Source organism: Nothoprocta perdicaria, unplaced genomic scaffold, assembly GCF_003342845.1.
Source record: "Nothoprocta perdicaria isolate Ctin4 unplaced genomic scaffold, notPer1 scaffold_64, whole genome shotgun sequence".
In the NCBI taxonomy this organism is placed as follows: domain Eukaryota; kingdom Metazoa; phylum Chordata; class Aves; order Tinamiformes; family Tinamidae; genus Nothoprocta; species Nothoprocta perdicaria.
The window spans coordinates 3,261,562-3,284,265 of NW_020455910.1; the positions used below are offsets into that span (position 1 = coordinate 3,261,562).

Consider the following 22,704-nt stretch of genomic DNA (forward strand, 5'->3'; position numbering starts at 1 on the left):
TCCAACCATGGCAGAGATCAGACCAGCTCCTAGAGAAACTGCACATAAAGCTCCTGGGGTCCAGGGCCCACCAGTTTGCCACCAGTTTACCTCTAGAGCAGCAGCTGGCCAGGCAGAAAGCTCGGAAAGTTGTAGATAAATTTATCAGAGCAATYTTAAAACTGGATGTGAAATATCCTTTGACTTCCATGAAGTTAACTAAACATCTAAGTCTTACTGAAATATAGATTTTTCCTTAATAAAAACATTGGGCTGAACTGAAATGCTGTATACTAGTACTCAGAAGGGTGGGAAGACAGATCACATGAAATCTACACCAAAGGTAGTTGAAAAGTCCATTCATAAAACTTTTATTCCACTTACATCAACTTAATACACATGTTCTGAACAGTTATGCTTAGATTGTTCATGAAAATTTCGTAAGACATTAAACAAAGCTAGCCATCATCTCAAGTTATTTCCCTGTTAACTATTTTTACAGCACATGCATGTTAGGCAAGTATCAAAAAAAAAATCACAAAAGCAAAAAACCTAAAAAAGTTAAATACATGGGTTTTTGTTTTACTGCTGTGCTCGATATACAGTGTCATTATGGATATCAAGCAATTCATTTTTTACTGCATCTTTACTTGTACATTTGTTCTTAGGTTGCTGAAACCATTTAAATACAAATAAAATGTGTAGCAAAAATAATGAAAGCAACAGCAGGTAACTTTACAAATAATGGAATGTGAACCGTTTGTGTCCTTCCCTAGAGAAAGCTGACTGGGTTATCAGGCTGTCTTAGGAGCCCTTCAGCTGCAAGCAAAGCTGCACCCCGGGGTGCTGGCTGTCCCACGGGTCTCACCTGGGTGCTGGGCAGGCGCTACCTGGGGGACACCAGCCTCTCCACAGCCTGGTGGGCTCCGGCTCCACCTGCACCCGYGGCTGCAACTGATGGTCCCTTTTTCCACCGGGACAGACCGAGCGGCCGTGGTCGCTTGACACGGAAAGCTGTTCTAACACTGGCCTTGTGGGAAGCCACAATGTACCAAAAGTACTATGCCAAGCACGGAAAACTGGTATAAAAATGTCACAACCCTATATTGGCCACCTCAGATGAAAACAGATAAATTCCCCAAATGTTAACTGGCTCTATTCCCCTAATATTAAACAAAACCACATGGGAAATATAGAAATCCAAATAGAAGTAACATAAACCTGTCAAATCGTAAACAAAAACTATTTGTGGGACAGCATGGATGACAAATGGTCTACTGTGTGATTTCAGAATGAGGCAGATGGAAGTTGGAAGGCTGGTTAATTCTCCCCTCCTTCTCCTGCTTCAGCTTCATCTCCCTGGGTATCCGACGTCCACAACTGTTTGGGAAAGAAAACAGAGTAAAATCTAAGGTGTTAATAATGTACCTTATAATTAATAATGAATTATCATTTAAGGACAAGGCTTTCTAATGATTCTTTGAAAAATGTGACCAAGTGTTATGAAAAACCACGACCATTAAGGCATTTCTCTTTGCAGCAGGCAGAGGAAGCACACGGCTGCAGCGCCCACACGAGACCGAGCAGAAACCCAGTCGCAGGAGCCCAGCCTCACAGTGCTTTAACGAGCAGCTAGCTCACGGACTGCCACAACCAGAGCATCTCGGCCTCGGCGCTGACCAAGCTACGTTAGAAGCAGCCATCAGACCTACAACACAGGCCCAAGGGAATCAGAACCAACARTTCCTGGTTTCCTGGGGGGCTGGATCTCCTAGATCACAACTTTTATGTGGCTCAGYGTCTCTCACTGAAGTGAACGTTCGCTGTCCTTCAGCAAAGGCACTAGCAGGTTCTGCTTCCTCTACTTCACCCCTATGGCTCCCCAAGCATTTCATTAACATCGCTCTTCCTTGGTTACATTTGAGACCAGTCAATGGATTCCGAAGTTGCTGCAGGGGAAAGTGACCACACAGGGATTCCAAACTTGGAACGGAAGCTAAGTCAGCCTAAAAACGAAAGCATGCACAAAATCCAGCTTTTGGCTCCACAGCATCGCACTAAAGGAGCCATATATCAGGATTAAGCTCAACTAGGCTCCACTTGCAAAGCAACAGCTTTTTTAAGCAGTTTTTTTCTCCAACACTGGCTGCTTCCAGACTACCACCATGCTACCAGTCCAGTATGTTTTGTAACAGCTCTTAGTCCCTGGAGAAACAGCAGTTCCAAACGAGTGCTTCACACTGTGTGGCCTTAGCTAGTTAAGAACTGAGTAAAAAAATAATTCTTTGTCCTTTGGTGTATTCATTACAGCAATAAAACTCTGTAAGATGCTATAAAATCTCGTGTCAGCAACACTTCAGCTCTGCAGACAGCAGAGTAACTTGTGCAAGAGCTGCAAGCTGCAGCTTTGCTCTGCCTTTGCACATACCATACCTGCCCTGAAGGCTCCCTGCTGACGATGCTAAGCTGCAGGTCAGCTTACTGGAAACACCAGGATACCAGTTCTTTTCTAGCATCCACACTGAGTTCAAATTCTCTATCCTGAACTGCAGTGCTATTCCATGCATTTATCAGGAATAGTTACAGGAATAGTTTATTTTGAGAAAGGAGCAGGCAGGAAGATAACAGAAAATGCTCTGGTCCTAAACCTTCAGCTCTAGAGTAATTGCAGATGGGAACAGGCTTTTGTTCAGTAAAGTCCTATTGATCTAAAAGGAGGATACCAGGAGAGGACAGCTCAAGTGATGTGCAAGTTCTCAAAACAAAGCAGGAGGATCCAGCAACCCTGGTGAAGCAAGTTTTACCTCATCTATTAAACACTCCTCTGAAGGYAGAGAGGACCTTCATGGGGAACGATCAGAGACTCCTCCTGAGCGACACAAAACTCAAAGAACGCAGGAAGAATCACAGCTGAGCACACTGCCATGGTACATAACTGATCATCATACAACAAACCTCCAAAAAGGTTGTGATACACTTGCATAACCAYAGAAAAACAGATCTTTTCCAGATTATGATATTTCTTGCAGTCCYGGATGTATATGCTACTGATGAAAGCTACTCAAGAACTTGAGGAAAACCAGGAATCAATGTAGGAGCAGGACTGGACTGGCACAGTGCATATGAAACACTGCAGGCAAAACCGTATCCTTCTACTCAAGAAAACGCGAGCTTGCAACTACCTACAGATTTATAACCCGTAACTTTAGAAACTTATTTTTAACTAGCAGGCCAAGTACAGTAGTTCTTTCATTATGGTACCTTACGCTGCTTTTGCCCCTGTATGGAACAGTTTGCTTTCCAGCTGCTCCAACAAGCCTAACATTATTAGAGAGCTACTTTGCTTCTATTCTGCAYCCAGACTTCTACGTTCTAGACGTCCATTCTGCATCTGCTTCAAGGTGGCTCTCATTCCGAGGTGAGCTCCTGAGCAATCTCACTCACGGGGACAGCACASGCAGACACTGGCAGCAAAAGCTGATCCCGCATCTTCATTATGGAAGCCGAGAAATTTCCCATCCATTGGTAAGCAACAGCTCCAACTCTGGCGAGCAGCTTTTTCAATAGCGTAAGGTGCTGTTTGAGTAGAAGATAGTCCAAGCCATAGGCAAACAGAGCATTAYAGGCAAGAGCAGAAACCAGCGTGACTAGGGGCGCAGCCTAACTGCATTCCCAGGCCCTCCCGCTAGGCCCAGGCCCAGTCCTATCGCCAGGCATGCCAGGAGCTGCACGGGCAGCACAGAGCAGGGGAGCTCGCAGGGCACTCGCCCACCAAACTGGTGCTGCTTCTTGTGCAACTCTTGCTCACACTTTTGCCCCCTGCAGAAGACTGAACTTGCACCACGGATTACAGGGCTAGGCTCAGTCTGCTTGCACTCGCTGCTCCACTTGCTTTAGATGTTTATCTTTGCCAGCGTTGAAGTTCAAAGTAGGTTAAAAAACCACACATGCAAGATTTAATTTTTGATTACTCTGATAAAGTGACACCGTCTTGATCCTTCATTTACACTGGGAATGGCTATGAGCCCAAGTAAAAAAAGAATTAAGAGCCTGTTGTGCAACTGCCTTGGAAATATGCTGGCTAACACTGATTCCAATTTCAATTTTACCCAAACCAAAAAACAAAAATAAGCCCAAGCTACTGAGCAGGTCTCCAAAAGGACTTGCTAGATTTTGCATTKTTCAGGTCCCAGCATATCCGGGCAAACAGAGCAAGTTATGGGACATTTGACAGAACAATGTTTTAAGGGGCAAATGTGACTGTATGCTCCACACCTGTCCTACTAACAAGAGAACAGCCACAGTTGCTAGCCACAGTTCACTTTCACTTCCTGTTTCTAAACTGGTTAAATTCTTGAATTAAAAAGAAAAAATGCTAAATAATATAAGGTTTTGGTTGCCATCAGAAAAACGCTTATAACAACWGGCCTGTAAAAGCAAAAGGTTAGCAGTGAAAGGAGGCATGTCAGAGACAGCCTATTGCAAACTCATCTGTAAATAAATGACAGACACAGTTTAAGGGTTAACAGTGAACAAGACAAGTGCCTGTTCCACAAAGGCCAGTGCTGCTATCAACAATACAGGGATTTTAATGATACTCACTGTCAAGTTGTCTCTCAGTAACTGCATTATTAGCGTGCTGTCTTTGTATGACTCTTCACTTAATGTATCGAGCTCAGCAATTGCTTCATCAAAAGCCTAGAGTCAAGAAACAAACAACTTTATTGGCCATGAATCTAGAGGTTATGCAAGTAATTTAACTGGTTTTTGTTTTTCCCCTCCTCAGACTTACCGTTTTTGCAAGAGAACAGGCTTTCTCCGGGGAATTGAGAATCTCATAATAAAACACGGAGAAGTTTAGAGCCAGACCTAATCTGATAGGATGTGTTGGCTGCATCTCCTTTTTACTGATTTCAAAAGCTTCTTGATATGCCTGTTGTGATTGCTCCACTATCCCTTTAGGGCAAAGAACAAACACACACAAAAACCACAAGTAATTCAGATATGTATTCAGACATACAAGCGGGGCTACATTCATGCTGGCGTGACGGATGGATGTCAAGAGTGAACACTTCTGAATGAGCACATTACTCCATTTGTCACTACTTTATAAAGATTTCACTGAATTAACTCTTAAATGGTTAAAGATGGAGTCTCTCACTGATCAAATCACAGGTTGCATCATYTCCCTGCTACACTGTGACTACTTGTATTTGTAATCAAGTGTTCACAACACTTTCGTAATACTTGAGATAAAAAACCCCACACCATTCAGATCAGAATGCAAAGAAATAAGTTTAGATACACGCAYGTTTCCTCACAATTTCAATGCCTTGAATTCCTGCAAAGTATTTGGGATCTGTGTTTTAATCACAGAAACTGCTGACAACCTTTGCTTGTTACACGTTACACATGCCTGATTCGGATAGCTTGGCAAAGGTAACACGCAGCATCCCTCAATCCAAATTAAATACACACTTTTAAAGGCTTCCAATGTAGCTCCATTTCCAGTGCCAATAYGGAAAGTGTTTTTACCTAATTTACCTATTTTTACCAATTTTACCTAATTTAAAAGTTCCAGCACTCATATGCTTTAAGTAAGCACACACAATCAACAGTCTTTTTCAGAAATTTATCTTTTTGTCGTTCTGTTAATTGGCTACAGATGTTAAAAATTCTGTCATAAAAAACCAAAGACAAAACACCGACATCGCTCATCCTGGGAGCAGAACAGAGTCCATGCTCGCAGACCGAGCTGGAGCTGAGGAGCAGCCCACGCCAGAGAGCAGAGCCTGGCTCCGAGCTGTGCTGGGCCCTGCCCTGACAGCGGGAGCTGCGAACGCGCCAGACACCCGAACAAAGGGCCCCTTGTCCCTGCACTCCCAAACGCTGCTCCTAACGGCTCCGGAGAAAGAGGGAGGGAGGAAGGCCCTCGATTCAGATGCAAAAAGGATTCAAATTGCAACATTGCTGCGTGGGGCTGGAAGTGCTTCCCACATGGCTTCTGCCAGGGCGGCCGGGTGTGAGCACTCCAAAGGGCTGCAAAAAGGAATCTTTAGGGTGAGGCCTCAGAAACAGGGCACTAGGGAAGTAGGAAGCATTCAAAGCTGAATCCCAACATTCAGGATGCCTCCTCTTTCAATCATGGACAGAAACGATAGCATCATATAGTGTTCTTCAGCATGAAGGAGGAGGACATGCATTTACTGGCCAAATATTCGCTACTCTGTTTTTCTTTACCATTTGTGTTTCATCTTTCATGCAGTTTACATGCAAACTGTTTACATTTACAAACTACAAACTGACTTCAAACCTTGAAATACCAATTCATTTCATTACAGGCTTCACACTGCTTGTCACTAATAAAAGTAATAATGCTGTGTGTTGGTAGGGGGTAAAAAAAGTTGCCTTGAAAGTTGCCAGGAATTGATACATTAGAGAAGGACTGGTGCTACTGGAAGGTGATTTGGGGAGAGAGAAGTATTCCACTCTTCAACACTGCTAGTGTAGCAGGGCTTAGAAAATGAACAGCATAAAAATAAGCAGCTGCAAGGAATTAAACTTCGCACTTAGGCATCTTCTAAACTAGATTACTTTAAAAAAAATGAGCATTTCCTCCCTCATTTGAGAAATTACAGGGACCCACTGAGTGCCAATATAAGGAAATTAGTGCATGTGATAAAAATCCGATGCAYGTATAAATTTTGAAATCATCTTGTATAGAAAACTTGCAATATTACTAACCTTAGACTCTTTTTAAAGCGTTATACAATTCTAAAGTCCCAGACTAAAAGCAGCAATATGGGGTCATTCCACAACAGACATGCAACCCCGTTTGATACAACGGGCAAGCTATTTTATGAAGATAAGAATCCYGTCCTCAGAGTTGGAAACTTCACCCTGCTGCTGGTATCTACTGGAGAAAAGGGACAGAGCTCTGTCCAGCTAAGGGGCTGCTGCTCCCTGGACCACAATGATCTACAGYGCTGCTCCACGGTTAGCTCCACAGACAGTATGAGGGAAGAACCTGCCAAGTTAAACACTTCCTGTGACTCGTAAGCTTAGCATTTCTTGCAGTAATCTAGACAGGTTTTCAAAAGGTTTTCTTCACCTGAAGAGAGAAAACTTGGAGAAAAAATGCCCAGCTATGAGACTGAATAAAAATTGGGGCAGAATAAAAAAAAAATGGTTGAATAATAATTTATTTTAAAACAAGTCTAAATAATACCTGCACAGTCTAATTTTAGACCCTGCAGCTTAGTCTTGGACAGGAAAACAAACTTTGAGACTAAGTATTGCACATTGAAAGTTTGTGAATTCGAGATTACTAAAAGGACAAKTAGGCTTTAAACAAAAATAGTTCTGAGGCACCAGGTACGTGTGSGAATGCGGCTGGGAGGCAGAGGGGAGGGTGCAGGCAGCCAGCAGAAGGCAGAGCCGGCCCGTGCCCCAAGGGGTTGGTAACTTCCTGCAACTGCTGCCTGGCATAAGGGCACTGGACGTGCCCGCAGCACGAGCACACGTCTCTAGCCCCACAGCCTCTTGAAATTATCCGAGTTCACCAGGACATTTCATCCATGTGCACCTGGACTTCCCCAAACTCAGCCTGATTTCTGTGGAAGTATCTTTTAAGTTTGAGGAGAGCACTGAACCACAGGTGCCACACGGTTATATAGCACTACATGGAATTGAAGAAGCTCCTCAACAGAGCAAAACTGCACCAACATCAGCTGTGTGKCTCAATGGCTCCCCAGTAATCCCTGCGGGGTTCAAGTTTATGCATTCAGAGAAGCTGTCTGCACATTCCCCAGCAGTCCCAGGTTTCTGGAGGGTATCKAAGCTGCTCCTGTGACAAAGCAGCTCAGGGCTGGCAGAGTTTACCAGACAGGGCTCTGTGCTGAAGGTGCTAAGCTCTTCCCAGTTCTGAAGTCTGTATCCTTGAATTCTAACTTTTCTACCGAAATTCAGGTGAGGCCAATTTACCTACAGTTAGGACAAGCAGCTCACATGAAGACTTAAACTTTAGGCAACAAAAAACATTTGGAGATTAAACTAGACAGAGCTTTGGAAGACAGTTTTCCTCAGAGAAAGGCACAACCAGGTGGATTCTAGTCTCCTTGCTCAATAGATCTACGGGGACTACTTTRCATGCTGTAGAAGTGGGGTGGAATTGGCAAGAACAAACAAACAAAAAAAAWAAAAACACTTCAAAAGAGCTACAGAYACCAGCCCCTAAAGAGAAGTAAAAGTGATACTCGGCCAGGGAGAAAGTGCCTACCCGTGTCAGATGTAAACATGTGTCAGAGTTGACTTCAAAATGTTGCACCTAAACATCTGTTCCCTGCTTTGCAATGCTTGGGAATTTCTGCAACTAATTTGAAAGCCACTGACCTCTTGATTTTTTGGTAGAAAAAGGAAATCTTGTTACTAAAGAAACATACATCAAAACCAGAAGTATTCCAATATTCAAGCAGCGTCACTGTCCCACTGAAAGCAGTCTAATTTGACAAATCTCAGCAACAAGTTGCCATACAATACCTTTCTTGTCATCTCCAGCAGCAACCTCAGCCAAGTAACGGTAGTAGTCTCCTTTCATTTTCAAATAGAAAACTTTGCTTTCTGCTTGCGAAGCATTAGGGATCAAGAACTTTTCCAACAAAGACTAAAAGGGAAACAAAGAACATAGTGTTTTGAACACACATATTTTTACAGTTTGCTGTAATATAAGYGAACTATTGATTCCATCCATTTCCAAGTCAAGAAAGCCTTGTGTGTGTCCCGCCCACCTTTTTTTCCCCCCTACATATCCTACATAACTCCTGCACCTAAGGAGAATTTGCTCTAGGTCACAGTTCTAGGTACAAGCAGGAACGTTCCAGGCTGCAAATTCATGACAAGGACAAAAAGTCACAGAAAATTATGTTTGTAATGTACAGAAGGCACAAAAGCAAACAATTTGTTTTATGTATGGCTAATTTGTTTACATAAATTATGAATATTTAGCCTAGATGACTGGAGCTTGTGTGGAACCTGGCACAGTGAGGAGGTCCRTTATGGCAGTTCTCTCTGTTCTCTCAAGAGACACGGCAACAAAGCTGGGCTGCCAGAAACCACTGAGACAGGGTTCTGCTAAGCCTATGCTCCACTTAAATTGAAAGTATTGATGGGCTTTCTTTAGCTTTAATGCAATGGAAGATATTCAGTCAGTCACCTTTAGCACACGTCTCAATGCATGGGAGCTAGTATTGCACGTTTATGCAAGCAGATGCCTAGAGCCCTTTGGGTCTGCGCTTCACAGCTACGACATTTCTCAGCAGGGCCAAGAAACTCCCACTTCAGGGACAACTCCTGACTGTTCCCGACTCCTAAGCACAAAGGCTGTGCTGGAGTTTTTGCCTGCGGGAAGGCAGTCAGGTCAGGTGCGGCCTCCTGCATTGGGACAGGGGTAGCCCTCCCTGTTAACTGACCAGACCAAAATATTCCAGTGATTCTAGAGACACAAATTAATCATTATCTATACAGAGAGGTGCCGAGAAGTACAGCTTTATTCAGCAGCACAGCACTAACCAAACTGTCAGACCTAAGCCAAACTGAGGCTTGCAAACAGCCGGATAGAATGGGTGATCTGCAATAGCAGACATCATTTGAAGTATCTAATAAACATAAAAATCTCATTAATTAGATATATTCTAGCTGGGAAGCAGAAATGTAGACAGTAGCTAAGCCTTGTATTGGGAKGGGGTGGTGGGGAGGGAGGGTTTCTCAGCCAAGTCTGCAGAGTCTATGGGAGAATCTGACACCTGGAGGCCTGGCAATTCGCTCCTGTGTCCGAGGAAAGCAGCCTATTCCACCCACATCCCCCGGGACTGGCCAGCCCTGCACCTTTGGGAGATTTTTCTTTATAACGAATACACTGCAGGCCAGCAAACATTAAGAACAACAACAAGAAAAAAAGGAAAGCATTAAAATTCTAAAAAGATTTTARGTGCTCGATTTTAGATTAAAATCGAAAAGCTAGTATATGCAATAACTGAAAGATAATCTTTCCTCTGTCTTTTATCTAATAGTATCTACTGTGCATATAGTCAGTTTGTCCRTCAGACCTGGCCTTTTTATTTCAGGATTCTCCTTCCTTTAGGGCATGAAGCTTTAGACACTCCTTCGGAGTTAGCTTGGATAAAATCAGAGGATACTGATTGGTTTTAGAGACTTTCTGCGAAAGCAGCAATCTGCATGGAGGTGGGGTGGCTACAAAAGTCACATAGAACTGAAACCATTAAAATGAGTGACCTTTAGGATTCTAGCTACAAAAGACAGCATAAAATTGAATCACATAAGCCACATAATATTTTGTTTGATGGTTAATTCTCACCCACTTCTGAAGAACCCTGAAAGGTTTTTTTCTTTTTTTAAATAAGTAATTGTAAAGCTTTTCTGGAGAATGCATTTTTTCCACATACTTTGCAAGGAGGTACTAGAAAGCATTTTAAAAATCCGGCGATGCATGTTCCGTTYATCTAAAACAAAGCTCCCAGAGATGGCAAGAACTATTTTAACAATACGCCCCATATACAGCTATGTTCCCTCMGCAGTTAATGGGGCCCTTTCAACAAATACAGAGCTAATTACAACACGGGTCACCTCAGCTAACAACCAGCCTAACACCAGACTCATCTGCAGTGAAGTCCTCTAGGTGAGGCCCATCRGCGCAACACTCCCAGCCCCCGCCAAGGCAAGGCCATTCAGCAAGTGCATTAAAGCACATGGTCTGCAGCTCAACTCTCGTGCTCATTCGTGGCATTCCTGCTCCCTTGCCAAATTCCCATCCACATCTGACATATTAACACKCACTGACTGTAACTTCAGGGGCGGTTAGTTCTTGAATCTGGACAAAAGAGCTAAAACCAGAAGTGAAACAGAAGCCCCCAGAGACACCTTCTTCCCCCCACCCCAACTCCTCTGCTGTAACTTTCGGAGCTCCCAAGTCGCTCCACGGCAAAGCTTTTCCCGGGCTCTGCGCAGCTGCAGGCCGTGCTCGCACACCGCAGCCAGCGGCAGCGCCGCGAGCGCGCTGCATTCCCCCGCCCCCGGAGAGCCCCGCCGCAGAAGCCCTCTTTGTCTCCAAAGCTGCTACAGAGACTGCAGCAGCTCTCACGTTCATTGTCCTACCAGCGAGCTTCAATGCTGGTTTGCATTAAACCTTCAGCTGGACAAGATTCACTTCGTCCTTGATTTTAGACCTGTTCCTTCACTGTTCAAAAGCCAGATGAGCACAAAGGCCACAGCTGGCAACCTTAAGTGAGCCKAAGCACAACGTTTTGTTGTTTTGTAGCCGTTTTGTAGGCACTACGGCACAGGATTTTGACGTTAGGCCCTAAGGACACCTTCCTACAGTTTGGTGAGATTAACTTTCATCTTAAAGACTTTATCAGGTTCAGTTTGGAAGATGGAGAAGTGCAAAATTCAGCGTAAAGAAAAAAAACAAAAAAACACTACTAGAAAAATCCTGTTTCTTACTGCAAGTTGCACATACTTCAGTTTGTCAGGTTGTGGTCAGAGCTTCGGTTAAAGACAGGAAGTCAGCCCGTGAAGACTYGAATAGTCTTTTCCTGACACTTGAGGCCTAAAATTACCCTTCCTATAAGGGCATTTGCATACAACTTTGGCGAGAGACCTGTATGGGCTGGATGACCACTCCCAAATTTACCCAGGCACATTAATTTTAATGCCTCATTCTGCCTTGTTCCACTTAGTTTTATGCATATTTATCCTGATTAAAACACACATTACTGCCTGGAGATTTTAAATAATTACCAAAGTACCTGATGATTGCACCAACAGCTCAGTTTAGGTATTCTCAAAAAACAAGTCATAAAAAATACAATCAACTGTTTCTAGAAACACACTTATAAATGAGCAGCCAATATCTAGTATCTAGATCTGGAAGTTTTAAAAGCATTTAGAACAGGAAACATCATTTAAAATATTAAAAAATAAGTAACTATTCAGGTATACAATTGAGCAAAAACTCTAAAAACAATGAAGAGATAAGATTGTACTCCTGCACACACACAAAAACAGAAATTTAAAAAGTTTTAGATAGTCCGAAAGAGCATCTTGATAACTACTACCCAATATAAACTGTATGAGTTCTGCTAGAGTTGAAGGGACAGGCCTTTTATTTTCTTACAAAACTGAAAACCATTTGGCACATAACTATGATATTTCCCATTTTGAAGAAAAACTACGTAAATATTTGCTGAATTTTACCACATTTGTCATCCCTGTGGGCGTTACACAGCACAAGGGTGTATAAGACATGGAGGAACACTTTAAATTCAGCCAGAAGACCTATTTCATTTGCCTCTCAAATTAACTGAGACTGGTCTAACACTTTCCTGATGTAAGAACTGCTCCCCTGTCTTCCTTCAAGACATCACAAGACTGCAAGGGTGCCTGGCCCTGGCCAACAGGTCTGTTCTACCTCCTCTCCCACCTGCAAGAGGACCCAGAAGGGGCCAGTGGAGGAAGGCAGCAAGAAAGCAGCAACTATCACACTTCCTATAACCTCCATCCTCTGACGCTTACGGATTTCCTGMACCACGAGTGTTTTCTCTGAGTGTAGCAAACTTCAGGCTCCTCATCCACAGGCTTGTCCAGCCTCCTTAAATCAATATAAACTTTTAATATCCACAATATACTACGGCAAAGAGGTTGCAGATACTTGACAAGCTGTGCAGACCTTTGCTTAATGGATTTTACTTCAGAAAAAGCRCTAGTACTAAAGCCTGCATTTTGGTTCAGAAAACAGACAACTTCAGATTATTTGAGTAATTTCAATACCAGTTTATCATCAAGAGTCCCTGTTGTTCTTTCACACCAGACAGCTCCCTAAATGCTTTTTACTCTACAAAGGAAGAGGACAAGCAAAGGAGAAGAGAAAAAGGAGGCAGACATGAGTGATATTAAGAACAAGAATATCCTGCTGCAGCACTAAGGCAGAACAAGAGATGAAACGCTGCATCAGGGGAAGTCCATCAAATCTTGCCATGCAGCTTTTCAGAGATATCAAGATACACTTAGCAATTACAACCCAGCAGAGGATCAAGACATTCCTCATACTGAAATGTTCCCTCGTTAACAACAGCTCATCTACAGCGTGAGACACAACTTGCCTGAGACTGCCCTGTTCCTCCCTGCTCACTTAGTATTTTGCACCAAGTAGCACAGCTGAGCACGAGTCTTTTAAAAAACTACAGATGCAAAGTATCAGGTGCTCTTAGGTAGACATTCCAAATCTTGATCCAGATCTTAATCTGGTGACACACAATGCAGGGAGAACGACATGTACTTAGTTTCAGGTGGAACTAACCAGCCTGTGTGGTAACTGTAACACACCTCTGCTCAACTCTTCCTTTACAGACTCCTCTTTTGGTGACTTCTGAGTTATTCGACACAGGCCACCTGCCCTGGACAAGTTCAGGAGATCTTCAATTGCTACAGGAGCTGCTGTTGGTACTTCCAGGTGTGTCTTCCTGCCCCAACATCATCATTAGAGGAGTTACAGACTATAAAATGATATATTGACTAGCAATACAATGCAGATTTGCAGATGCACTACCAAGGTTTAACAAGTAGTTGCTACCAAGAGAAATGTTTTCACAGGCTACCTCAATCATTTGGAAAAAAACAACAAATATTCTTATTTAAGGAGAATATTTATAGAAAATCACTTCCCTAAGCTTGGGCTTCTTTGAGACAGGTATTAGGATGCAGTTGACTGCTTTTATACCTCAATTTCGGGGCTTTGCAACCACAGACACACCCAAACAGGCAGGAGACAAGCCCTGAAAAGCACCTGCTGCCTGTTTGCACTACCAGTTACTCTTTCTTCCCATCAGCAGAAGCTTGACAAAGGGCTGGGAAGGCTGCCTGAAGGAGGGGTGAGAAGCACCAGCCCACATCGGGGAGCAGCTCGGGCCTGGGGGCAAAGGGAAGAGCTGGAGGGAATCCTGTGCTACAAGCAAAAAATGCCAGGAAATTTTAGCTGAAGTAAAAGTAAATAAATGAATAAARGGTAACTAAGTGTTTTGTTTCGGTGTGGGTGTCAACAGCAGAATCACATGTGCACAGAAGGAGAAAAAACATATGAGAGAATATTTCTTCTGTTGTATGTTTTAAGCATTAGTAAACAAAACAGTCTCCACGTCACTGAAAAGCAAGGCCAAGCTGCCACGCTGCTCTATGTTGTTAGCATCACCTCGTAGGGATTTCTTGAATATAACATCACTGTAGATTTGTGAGAAAGTAAACTGGTACCAAGTGCCAAAGATCATTATTTTGCGAAGACACAGAAATCTATGGGAAGTTGGTGTGTTAATATAAAACTCAAACTAATTCCATTGCATGGAATTTCTTTCTAGAAAGGCAGTTTTAAGTAATCTTATTGTGTAAGCCAGAAGCCATGTTCTAGTTATCTTTAAGTTCCATAAAAGTCCTCTATACATGTGCTGTAGCACTTTTTATTTAAAAAGAAACAAAAATAGGAACCATTTATCCTCAGCAATTTGAACTCTGAGAAGATACAAAACCTGCTGGAAAATGCTATTTTAGCAAGGTAAGTCTACTCTGCACTAGGGGAATCTCCGATTCCTGTTGTAACTACCTTTTGGTAGCTGTGTAATCATATTCAAAGGTCAATAACATCCAAGAAAGGAAAAAAAAAAMMCAAAACCAAACAAACCTGTTTCTACCTTATTTGACTCTCTCCAAATCTGATGAAAATAACTTAAGAATTTTACAGCACATCTCAACAGAAGCAAAGATCTCTTATCACTGCCCGTCAAAGGGAGGCTCTGCTACTATTGGATTACAAGAAATACAAGCAACTACGCAGGAGCTGACTTTCAACAAAAAACAAGTTCAAGAGGCAACCACACTCTTTAAGAATGTTCTTCCAGGTCTTCTCTCCTTCACTTGCCAGAAGCAAAGGATCAACTTTAATGGGAGAGGCTTTTTCATGGTCTTTCAGAATGGTAGGCAAGGGTGGTCTGAAGGGATCACGGCCTTGACAGGTTCCCAGCGAGGAGCTGCGGCGCCTGCCGAAGACAAGGCTGTGAGAAGCTGCTTCACAAATCTGCACGTCTGCTAAGAGTGTGGTAACATGACAGAAATTTCCAGATAAAACCAGAGATAGCTTAGCATCTGGTTACACAGATGCACACAGATAACAGTAACTCTGCCTGTGTTCCAGATTTCATACTTTCAGCAGGTATCTTAGCACAGCAATGCTTATACCAGCTCCCTGCTGAGCAACCAGTGCAGTAAACACACTTAACAGCTCCAAAATATTACACATAAAAACACAAAGCTCTTGCTTCAACAGCAAGGCGTAAGAACAGTTCCAGTCTTAGTCAGGAGACTAGGGCTTATTTTGCTGCTTACTGAGTGTCTCACTGGCAAGTGTGTAAGGTTCTTCACCATCAGAAGCTGCTTTCAAATAAAACAAGTGGTTACTCAGATGACTCTCAACAGCACAAGTGCCACATGTAGTTCTTGTCTTTCAAAGCCAACTGTGAAGCATCAATGCAAGTCAGTTTAAAATAACACGCAACCAGTTACAATAAAGCTCTGCATCCAACAAACACGAGAGGACAAATGAGGTGCATCCATGTGTGTGTGCATGCAAAGCCATGAGAAGTTCCACAAACTACTCTAAAGGCTTCTGTTTGATCCATGCAGACCATGTCAGCCAATGCTGCACTAAATGATGCCAATGGGTGCACTAAAAACATCCATCAACACTATGGATGAATTTCTTGCCCAGATTAATGACTGCCGGCTCACTGTAGCTTGTGAAGTCCCACTACCACTAATGTCATCTATGCYGGATCTGAAATCCTTTTAAACATGAGCTAAAGATTCATGTATTTACAATAATTAAATTAACAATGTAGAATCAATAAAAGCCAACACGTTAATTCTCCATTATTGATATTTAATAGGCCATCTCATATTTGAAATGATCCATGAATACTGTTTAAATTCTCTTTATTCAATAGCTTTTCAACACTTTCAGTACACTGCATTTGTTAGCAAATACAGGGAATTAGTCTAGGCAGCCTTTTCAGCATTGCAGCAAGATAAACTGCAAAGGGGTGTAGTCAGAGCAAGGGAAGTGATTAAAGGATTTGAAGAGCTCAATCAGGAGGTTCAAGGAAATTTCCTCAGCCTCCTACCTTCAATATATTCAAGAATTTCTACCAGCTAAAGCCTGAGAGAGAGAGAGAGAGAGAGAGAGGGAGAGAGATTTGGAGAGTTAATCAAAAGCTTGAACTGTAACTATCGTGAGAAGTCAGTAAGCATTTTGCTCTGCAATATACAGAAGTATGTTCACATAAATATCTGCCAATCAAAGGTACAGACATATTTTCCACATATGTCACTAGCACATTTCTGTCTTTTACATCAAGTCTAACAAAGCGTGATGTGAAATCTGGAGACCTCTATCCACACCTGGGCTCCCCTGCACGAGACAGATGTGAACGCACAGAAAGGAGCCTGGCAGATGCCACCGGCACGAGCGCAGGGCTGCAGGACACGGCGGGAGGGGAGGGTGAGAGCTCAGTTTGTTCAGCCTGCAGAAGAGAAGGTCAAGCTGAGATCTTCCTGCTGCCTACAGCTACTTAGAGAAGACTGAACTAGACTCTCCTTTCAGATCTGAAGCGAAAGGATGAGAAGCAGCAGTGAAACTTGAACACAGGAAGTTCTGATCACTTGCTAAAGACTTTTTCTTCTTACACTATAGGGTTAGGCACATGTATTAGCCAGGCTGCACAGGGGGATTGTGGAATCCCATCCTTCAAGCTATYCAAAATTTGACTGAAGAAGAGAGCAAGCAAGTTGAACTCACTGGACCTGCAGATAGAAGTTTCCACAATTCTCTCCCCCATGTATTTCTAAATCAGCAAATGAAAAATAGGAACCTTAAAAGAATAAACTGAAGAGGCAGGCTCAAAAAAGAACCAATTCTGCTTTGCCAAATTTGCAGGCAACCAGAAAAGTCCCAAAGTAATTTGAGAAACTGAAGGCAGCAAGCATAAACTTGCAGCACACTCTTTAGGAAGCCATTTAAAAGCATTTGGAAAGGAACTATGTTTTCCCCATTCCTCAGARGGCTGCAGCCCATAACAGGTTATTAAACTTTACCCCAGTCTCCCAAAAAACAACATGCATGAGAGAATCACAAACCTCAAGTCATCAAGTTAAGATTTAACTTTCTTTCCACAACAATTGTGACTTCTATAAAGTAAAATATCCATAAAAATTGCAAAGTAAGCAAGCATAAGTATACAAGGAGTACCATTTTAGGCTTTTGAGTAGGAAGTTAGGAGGAACAAGTAACACACAGGCAAAGCAAGGCAACAGTTCACCTTACTGAGGGGGTCCTGAACAGCACCATTATCCTCACACATTTCTGACAGGCAGGGAGTGAAGGGCACCAGTCACACTTTAAATGCTTAGTTTGTATTTAACTTGTATCAGACATGGCCTGAAAGCTGCTAGTAGTTTAGAACTCCTCAAMACTTCTCTTTCTTACTGCTGACATATTAGATGGTGGCTATTCAAAGTCTTTTACATACTTTCTTGTTTGTACTTCGAAATCTTCATGAGCTGAAAAAAATCACATTACTACAGATTTAATGTGAGCTACTACTAACTATAGCGCTGTCTCATCAGCTGCAAAAAGCACTATGAAGAAAATCCACATCTGTCAGATTAATATCATCCTTTATTATGGAAACAACAACCAAAAAGGACCATTTTTCAGGCTTTTCAAGCGGGTCCTCCTCCTACTATAAGAAATGAAGCTGTATGCAAAGCACACTCAATAACATGAGGAAAAGTACTCAAGAAGCTCAATTTCCTATTTYTGAGGCAGGAAATTTCCTATATAACCCAGGTACATTTAAGATGCATGAGTACAGTACTGTATTTTTGCTGTGTTTGTCTTTTCTGTCTAGCTTTATTATTTGCAGTTTTCAGTACTGGAAATTAGGGTGTGCCACAGTGACATATTTGGGCTCAGGGTACACCTGACAGCCCTGATGACAGACCTGGTGCTGGTTCAAAGGCCCCAGTGCTCTCCTAATTGTGCAATAGCAGAAGTTGCAGGAAACAAAAGGAAAAGTTGTCTGCCCGGAGAGCAATGTAGGTGCTCCAAAATAAGTGCAAGTGGGGAAAGATTTATGGAGGGCAAGAATGTGCATGTCTCCTTTGATTGCTGAAAGCTTAGCACAGACAGAAAAACTGAACGGTTGGACCTGGCAYATAACTGCCAATTTTTTTAAATCACAAAGTCCCTAACAATTACGAAGCAAGAAAGYAGTAGTTCATCAGCTGCTCTTAAATTAGTGGAAGAGCAGGAAASAGAACTCAGAAATAGTTTAGTATCATCAACATCCAGCAAGTTGCAAGGACTGTTYTTCCTAAACACGAGCAGGTTGGTTTCAAGAACTGAGGGAAAAGAGCGAAGAGAAGGCAGCCTTGGCTCCATTCTGCCCTCAGAAACACATTCTCTTAACTGCTTTCCTCCCTCCAACACTGACAGTAGGACACCAGCCACTGCCACACGCAGCTGTGATGTAATGCTCCAGGGTATTAAATATTACTTAAGACTCCAGCAGGCAGCTGAAGGCAGAACAGCAGCTCACACATATTCATAATCTTAACAGGAGGTACCCAAGTATCTGGCTGCCCTGGCACTAGAAGTGACAAGGCTCATGGCTAAGAGCTTGCATGCCTGTCAAGGCTTCAGATCCTGACAATGACATCAAACTATTCAAGATTTGGCAAGCATTAGTTTTCATCTCTGCCCTATAACTGCAGTTATAGACTACACTGCACAAAAATTATGTCTATCTACTGGCAAAAGCAAATAAAAAAATCTACCTCTCTCTAGTCTTGTCCAGATTCCTGCTSACAGAAAACAACTAAATATGTTATTGCGTTTTTCCCCCACCTCTGGTAAAGGGAAGTAGATTTCATGTAAAGCAATATGGCCATGCAAGTTTTCTAGGTGAATAAAGACTGCATGTGAAAAAGACATTCCAGGCAAGAAACCAGAGCACATTTAAAAATGTATCTTTTGCAATATAATTATCAAAATCAAATTGAGGTAYTTGAAAGCCGTTTTTAATTCCTGTCCCTTAAACATGAGAGAAGTAACAGAAGTTTGAGTATTTTTAAACACATGTCTAGAAAAGTAGTTTTATTATCAAATTACTGCCCGAGGCCTTGTTTCAGCTGAATGGTAATCTATTAAGAAAAACTGGCCTGGCAACACTAGCAAAGTGAGTCAGTCATTAGCTGCCTAAAAGTAACAGCATGTAAAAGAACAATACTTTATCTGAATAGTTTATATATTTCTCATTAAATACAGCAAAAAATACAAGCCCATTTTGTATTGTAAATCCCAAGACAAGATTCCCCACCCCTTAGACACACTTGTTCTACCAGACTTGAAAACTGTTCTCTGTTGTTGTCATTTTTGTTTTTAGCACGCACAGTAATAATGAGCTAGTTTTGTCTCAGTCTGGTTTCCATCATAATAAAAAAAATAATTGCAAACACTTTGTAAGGTTCTTTTAAAAAAGAGTTTCTAAAACCAATGTTTAATTAAAATTATTTCTTAAACCCAAATCAGTTTTACAAAGAACTTCATATCACACTGAGCTGAAAGCATCCGCACCACGAGACTTTCCATTGATCAAAAAGCCCATGAAAGTAGAACTGGGTTTATATTCCTGTTTTCATGGCCAGACAGCTGAGTGACCACTCAAACATAAGAATTAGTAAATCAGACATTTCTTCTACATTGGTATTTCCACTTTCATAGTGCATGYTTGTAAGTTATCCTGACACATGGGGACAAAACACAGAGAACTGTGYGTGCTACACTAACCACGGAAGCCACCTAAACTGGAAACCAAGACTGAGGGCTATCCATGCTCCTACCTACACCCCCCTGCAGAACCAGTCTTCCCAAAYGGAGCACCACCCATTTCACTTTGCTATACTACACAGCAAGCCAAGCTTCTACGAGTCTCTGATCTTAATTTTAGTTTGACATCATGGCTTYAACCACATTCAAGCTCCTTAACACCTTCCACGTACTGTATGTTCTTCAGAGACTTCCAGGTAGCACTTGATCCCTTGTTAATGTGGGATAGCACAGCAGCAGAGTCTGCAGTTCACATTTTTGCAGTGTGAAATTTTACTGCTGACAGTAACATCCCCCATGCTAGAAACAGGGCTGTCCGTCACTAATGACGTGCTCACGAAAGCACTACTGACTTAGGGAACTGGAAAACCTAATAATCAGGACTAGACATTTGGAAGAGGTCAGGATTTTGCAAGTTTCCTAACGAGAATATACTGTCATTTTCCACATACACATGTTTTAACATAAATATCAGCCTTCCACAATGTCTAACTCTCCCCCCCTTGTAGTTTGTGGCTAAAAAAATCTAAATTTAAGAGGGCATCACAGCCTTTCTACTGCCTCTTCCTGCAGACAGTTTTCTGCATGGCTGAGTCATAACTCACATTACATCATCTTACCCAGGGAGGGGCACAGTTTCCATAGAGTTAGAGCTACCTCTTACAACTGTACAGCATGTCAAAATTCTAGAAATCAGAGCCACCTAGGCTGYAAGCAGTACATTCCGGGAGAGTGGGAAATGTGGGGGGCCTCAAAAGAAAACCTTGCTCAGTTTTGCTCAGTTTTTCAATCTTGTTCAGACACAAGTTTCTTTTTATAAAGATTACCTCTACATGCAATAAAGTTTTAACATATTTTTCCAAACATACTAGCACTAACTATGCTTAAAAATGTATTTTATTTTGGGAGAAAAAAAATCAGACATTTGTTAAATCTTGTCCTTCAGAAATGGCCTAAGAGAGCACATTTACTGAAAGACTAGAAATAGCCTGCAAGGGCTAGTACCATTTATGCTGCAACTTTAAGTAAAAACGGATCAACAGTTTCATTATTTCTCACCAGCACATCATTGCAGATGTCTCTTAGCTCAGTCTCAATTTTCTCTCTGTATTCTCGAGCCATCTGCTGTTTTTTCTCAGCTCCTTCCGTCTTTTGTTCGATACTTGAGACGACTCTCCAAGATGACCTACGGGCTCCTACAACATTTTTATAAGCAACAGAGAGAAGATTCCTCTCTTCATTGGACAGCTCGGCTCCTTGCTCAGTCACAGACTTCATGCAACTYGCCATGTCATCATATCTTTCAGCCTGCTCAGCCAGTTTGGCCTTCTGCACCAGCTCATTTTTATCCATGCTGATCTTTCTACAGAGGAAAAACAGGGAGGAATTATTCAGACATTTATCAAGGACAAAGATGCTTTAACGTCATATGCAGAGCAACCATTTCCCAAGAAGTTTGAAACTGCAAGACATGCAATCAAAATCTTTAAGACAAAACAGACAAGCACTCAATGCTCATAGATTGAAGGCTTCAAGTCACCGCTTCCTTCTAAGAAAGTGTTAACTTTCACAGGAACRTTATTTTAAATATTTACCAACATGAGCATCCAGAGGAGAATGCAAAGCAGATCATTTTTATCTCAGGCATGTGTACAATTCCAGCCCTTCATCACCACTCGGTTTCTCATATGAGCTCATTCAAGATGCWGCATTAGTTGCATCCAGTTACCAACTTAGCAAGAATGACAAGAAGAGCCCACGCTCATTTTCCCCCCCACAGAAACAGACAAAATCCAGGCTGGTCTAGGAGCATGCAGCAACGCCGTGCCTTAACAGAGCCCTGTCTACACGCACAAAGACCGTCCACGAGGATGTGCAGGTTAGCGCCCGCGCCGCACGTCGCAGTCAGCGCTGCCCAAACATGAGGGGTTCAGGAGCTCCAGGGGGAACACCCTGCGAGGAGGAGACGGGCCAGGCCCTCTCCCCCAGCGCTGCTCCTCGCCCCAGAGGCTCTCACAGACAAAAGGAGACTTAAACCACAGCCTGAACGWCAGCGTTGGAGGCAGCGCCAACTGGCTGAAATGCTTTAGAGCTGCACTGTACCGCAACCCAAGCCAGCACAACCGAGCCGGGTTTCTGCGCGTGCAGACTGCCCAGGCCTCCTCCTCGCCACTCCACCTCCCACCCGGCCGTGTCCAACCRGGCCGTTGGTCGGCTCCTCACAAGGTGCTCGGAGATACGTCACCCTCGCAGGTTTCAGTATTAACGTGAGAACCAACTTCAGCCATTTGTGCTTCACCATTCCCACACGCGGCTGCTGCTGCTGCCCTCCTCGCAGCCGCAGAGCTCTCCCTTGGCTTAACCGTCTATGTAAAGGCTCGGGAGGCCGCGCCTCCTGCCCAGGGATACACGGAGCGCGCTGGGAACACGTCCCGGGCACCTGAAAGGGGAAGTTTCGGCGGCCCCTTCCGCCGGTGCCCGACGCGCAGCGGCAGCTCCACGGCGCTCGCGGGCGGCACCGAGGCCCGGGCCGCGCTCTAAGGCGCGGGTTAAGGAGCCATTTTAAGGCGCGGTTTCGGCCGCGGCTCCGTCCCCACGCGGCGCGATGGGGGCGAGGGCGGCTCGCGCCCGGCCGGGGCCCTTGCCGCGGCGCGCGGGGTGACACCACAAAATGGAGCCGCGGGCGGGGGTGGCGGGGGCGCCGGCCCCGCCCCGCCCGCCGC

The 22,704-nt window shown here is 43.3% G+C and overlaps 1 protein-coding gene across 1 annotated transcript; it reads right to left on the reverse strand.

The window, feature by feature from the left end:
* Positions 1 to 326: 326 nt before the first annotated feature.
* Positions 327 to 21,483, reverse strand: YWHAZ (tyrosine 3-monooxygenase/tryptophan 5-monooxygenase activation protein zeta). Its single transcript, XM_026050035.1, has 5 exons — positions 21,041 to 21,483; positions 8,518 to 8,641; positions 4,772 to 4,935; positions 4,582 to 4,677; positions 327 to 1,359 (listed from the first exon to the last, which is right to left on the reverse strand). The coding sequence occupies exons 1-5, from the start codon at positions 21,332 to 21,334 to the stop codon at positions 1,300 to 1,302; spliced, it is 738 nt and encodes a 245-aa protein (XP_025905820.1). The 5' UTR covers positions 21,335 to 21,483; the 3' UTR covers positions 327 to 1,299.
* Between the last annotated feature and the right edge of the window lie 1,221 nt (positions 21,484 to 22,704).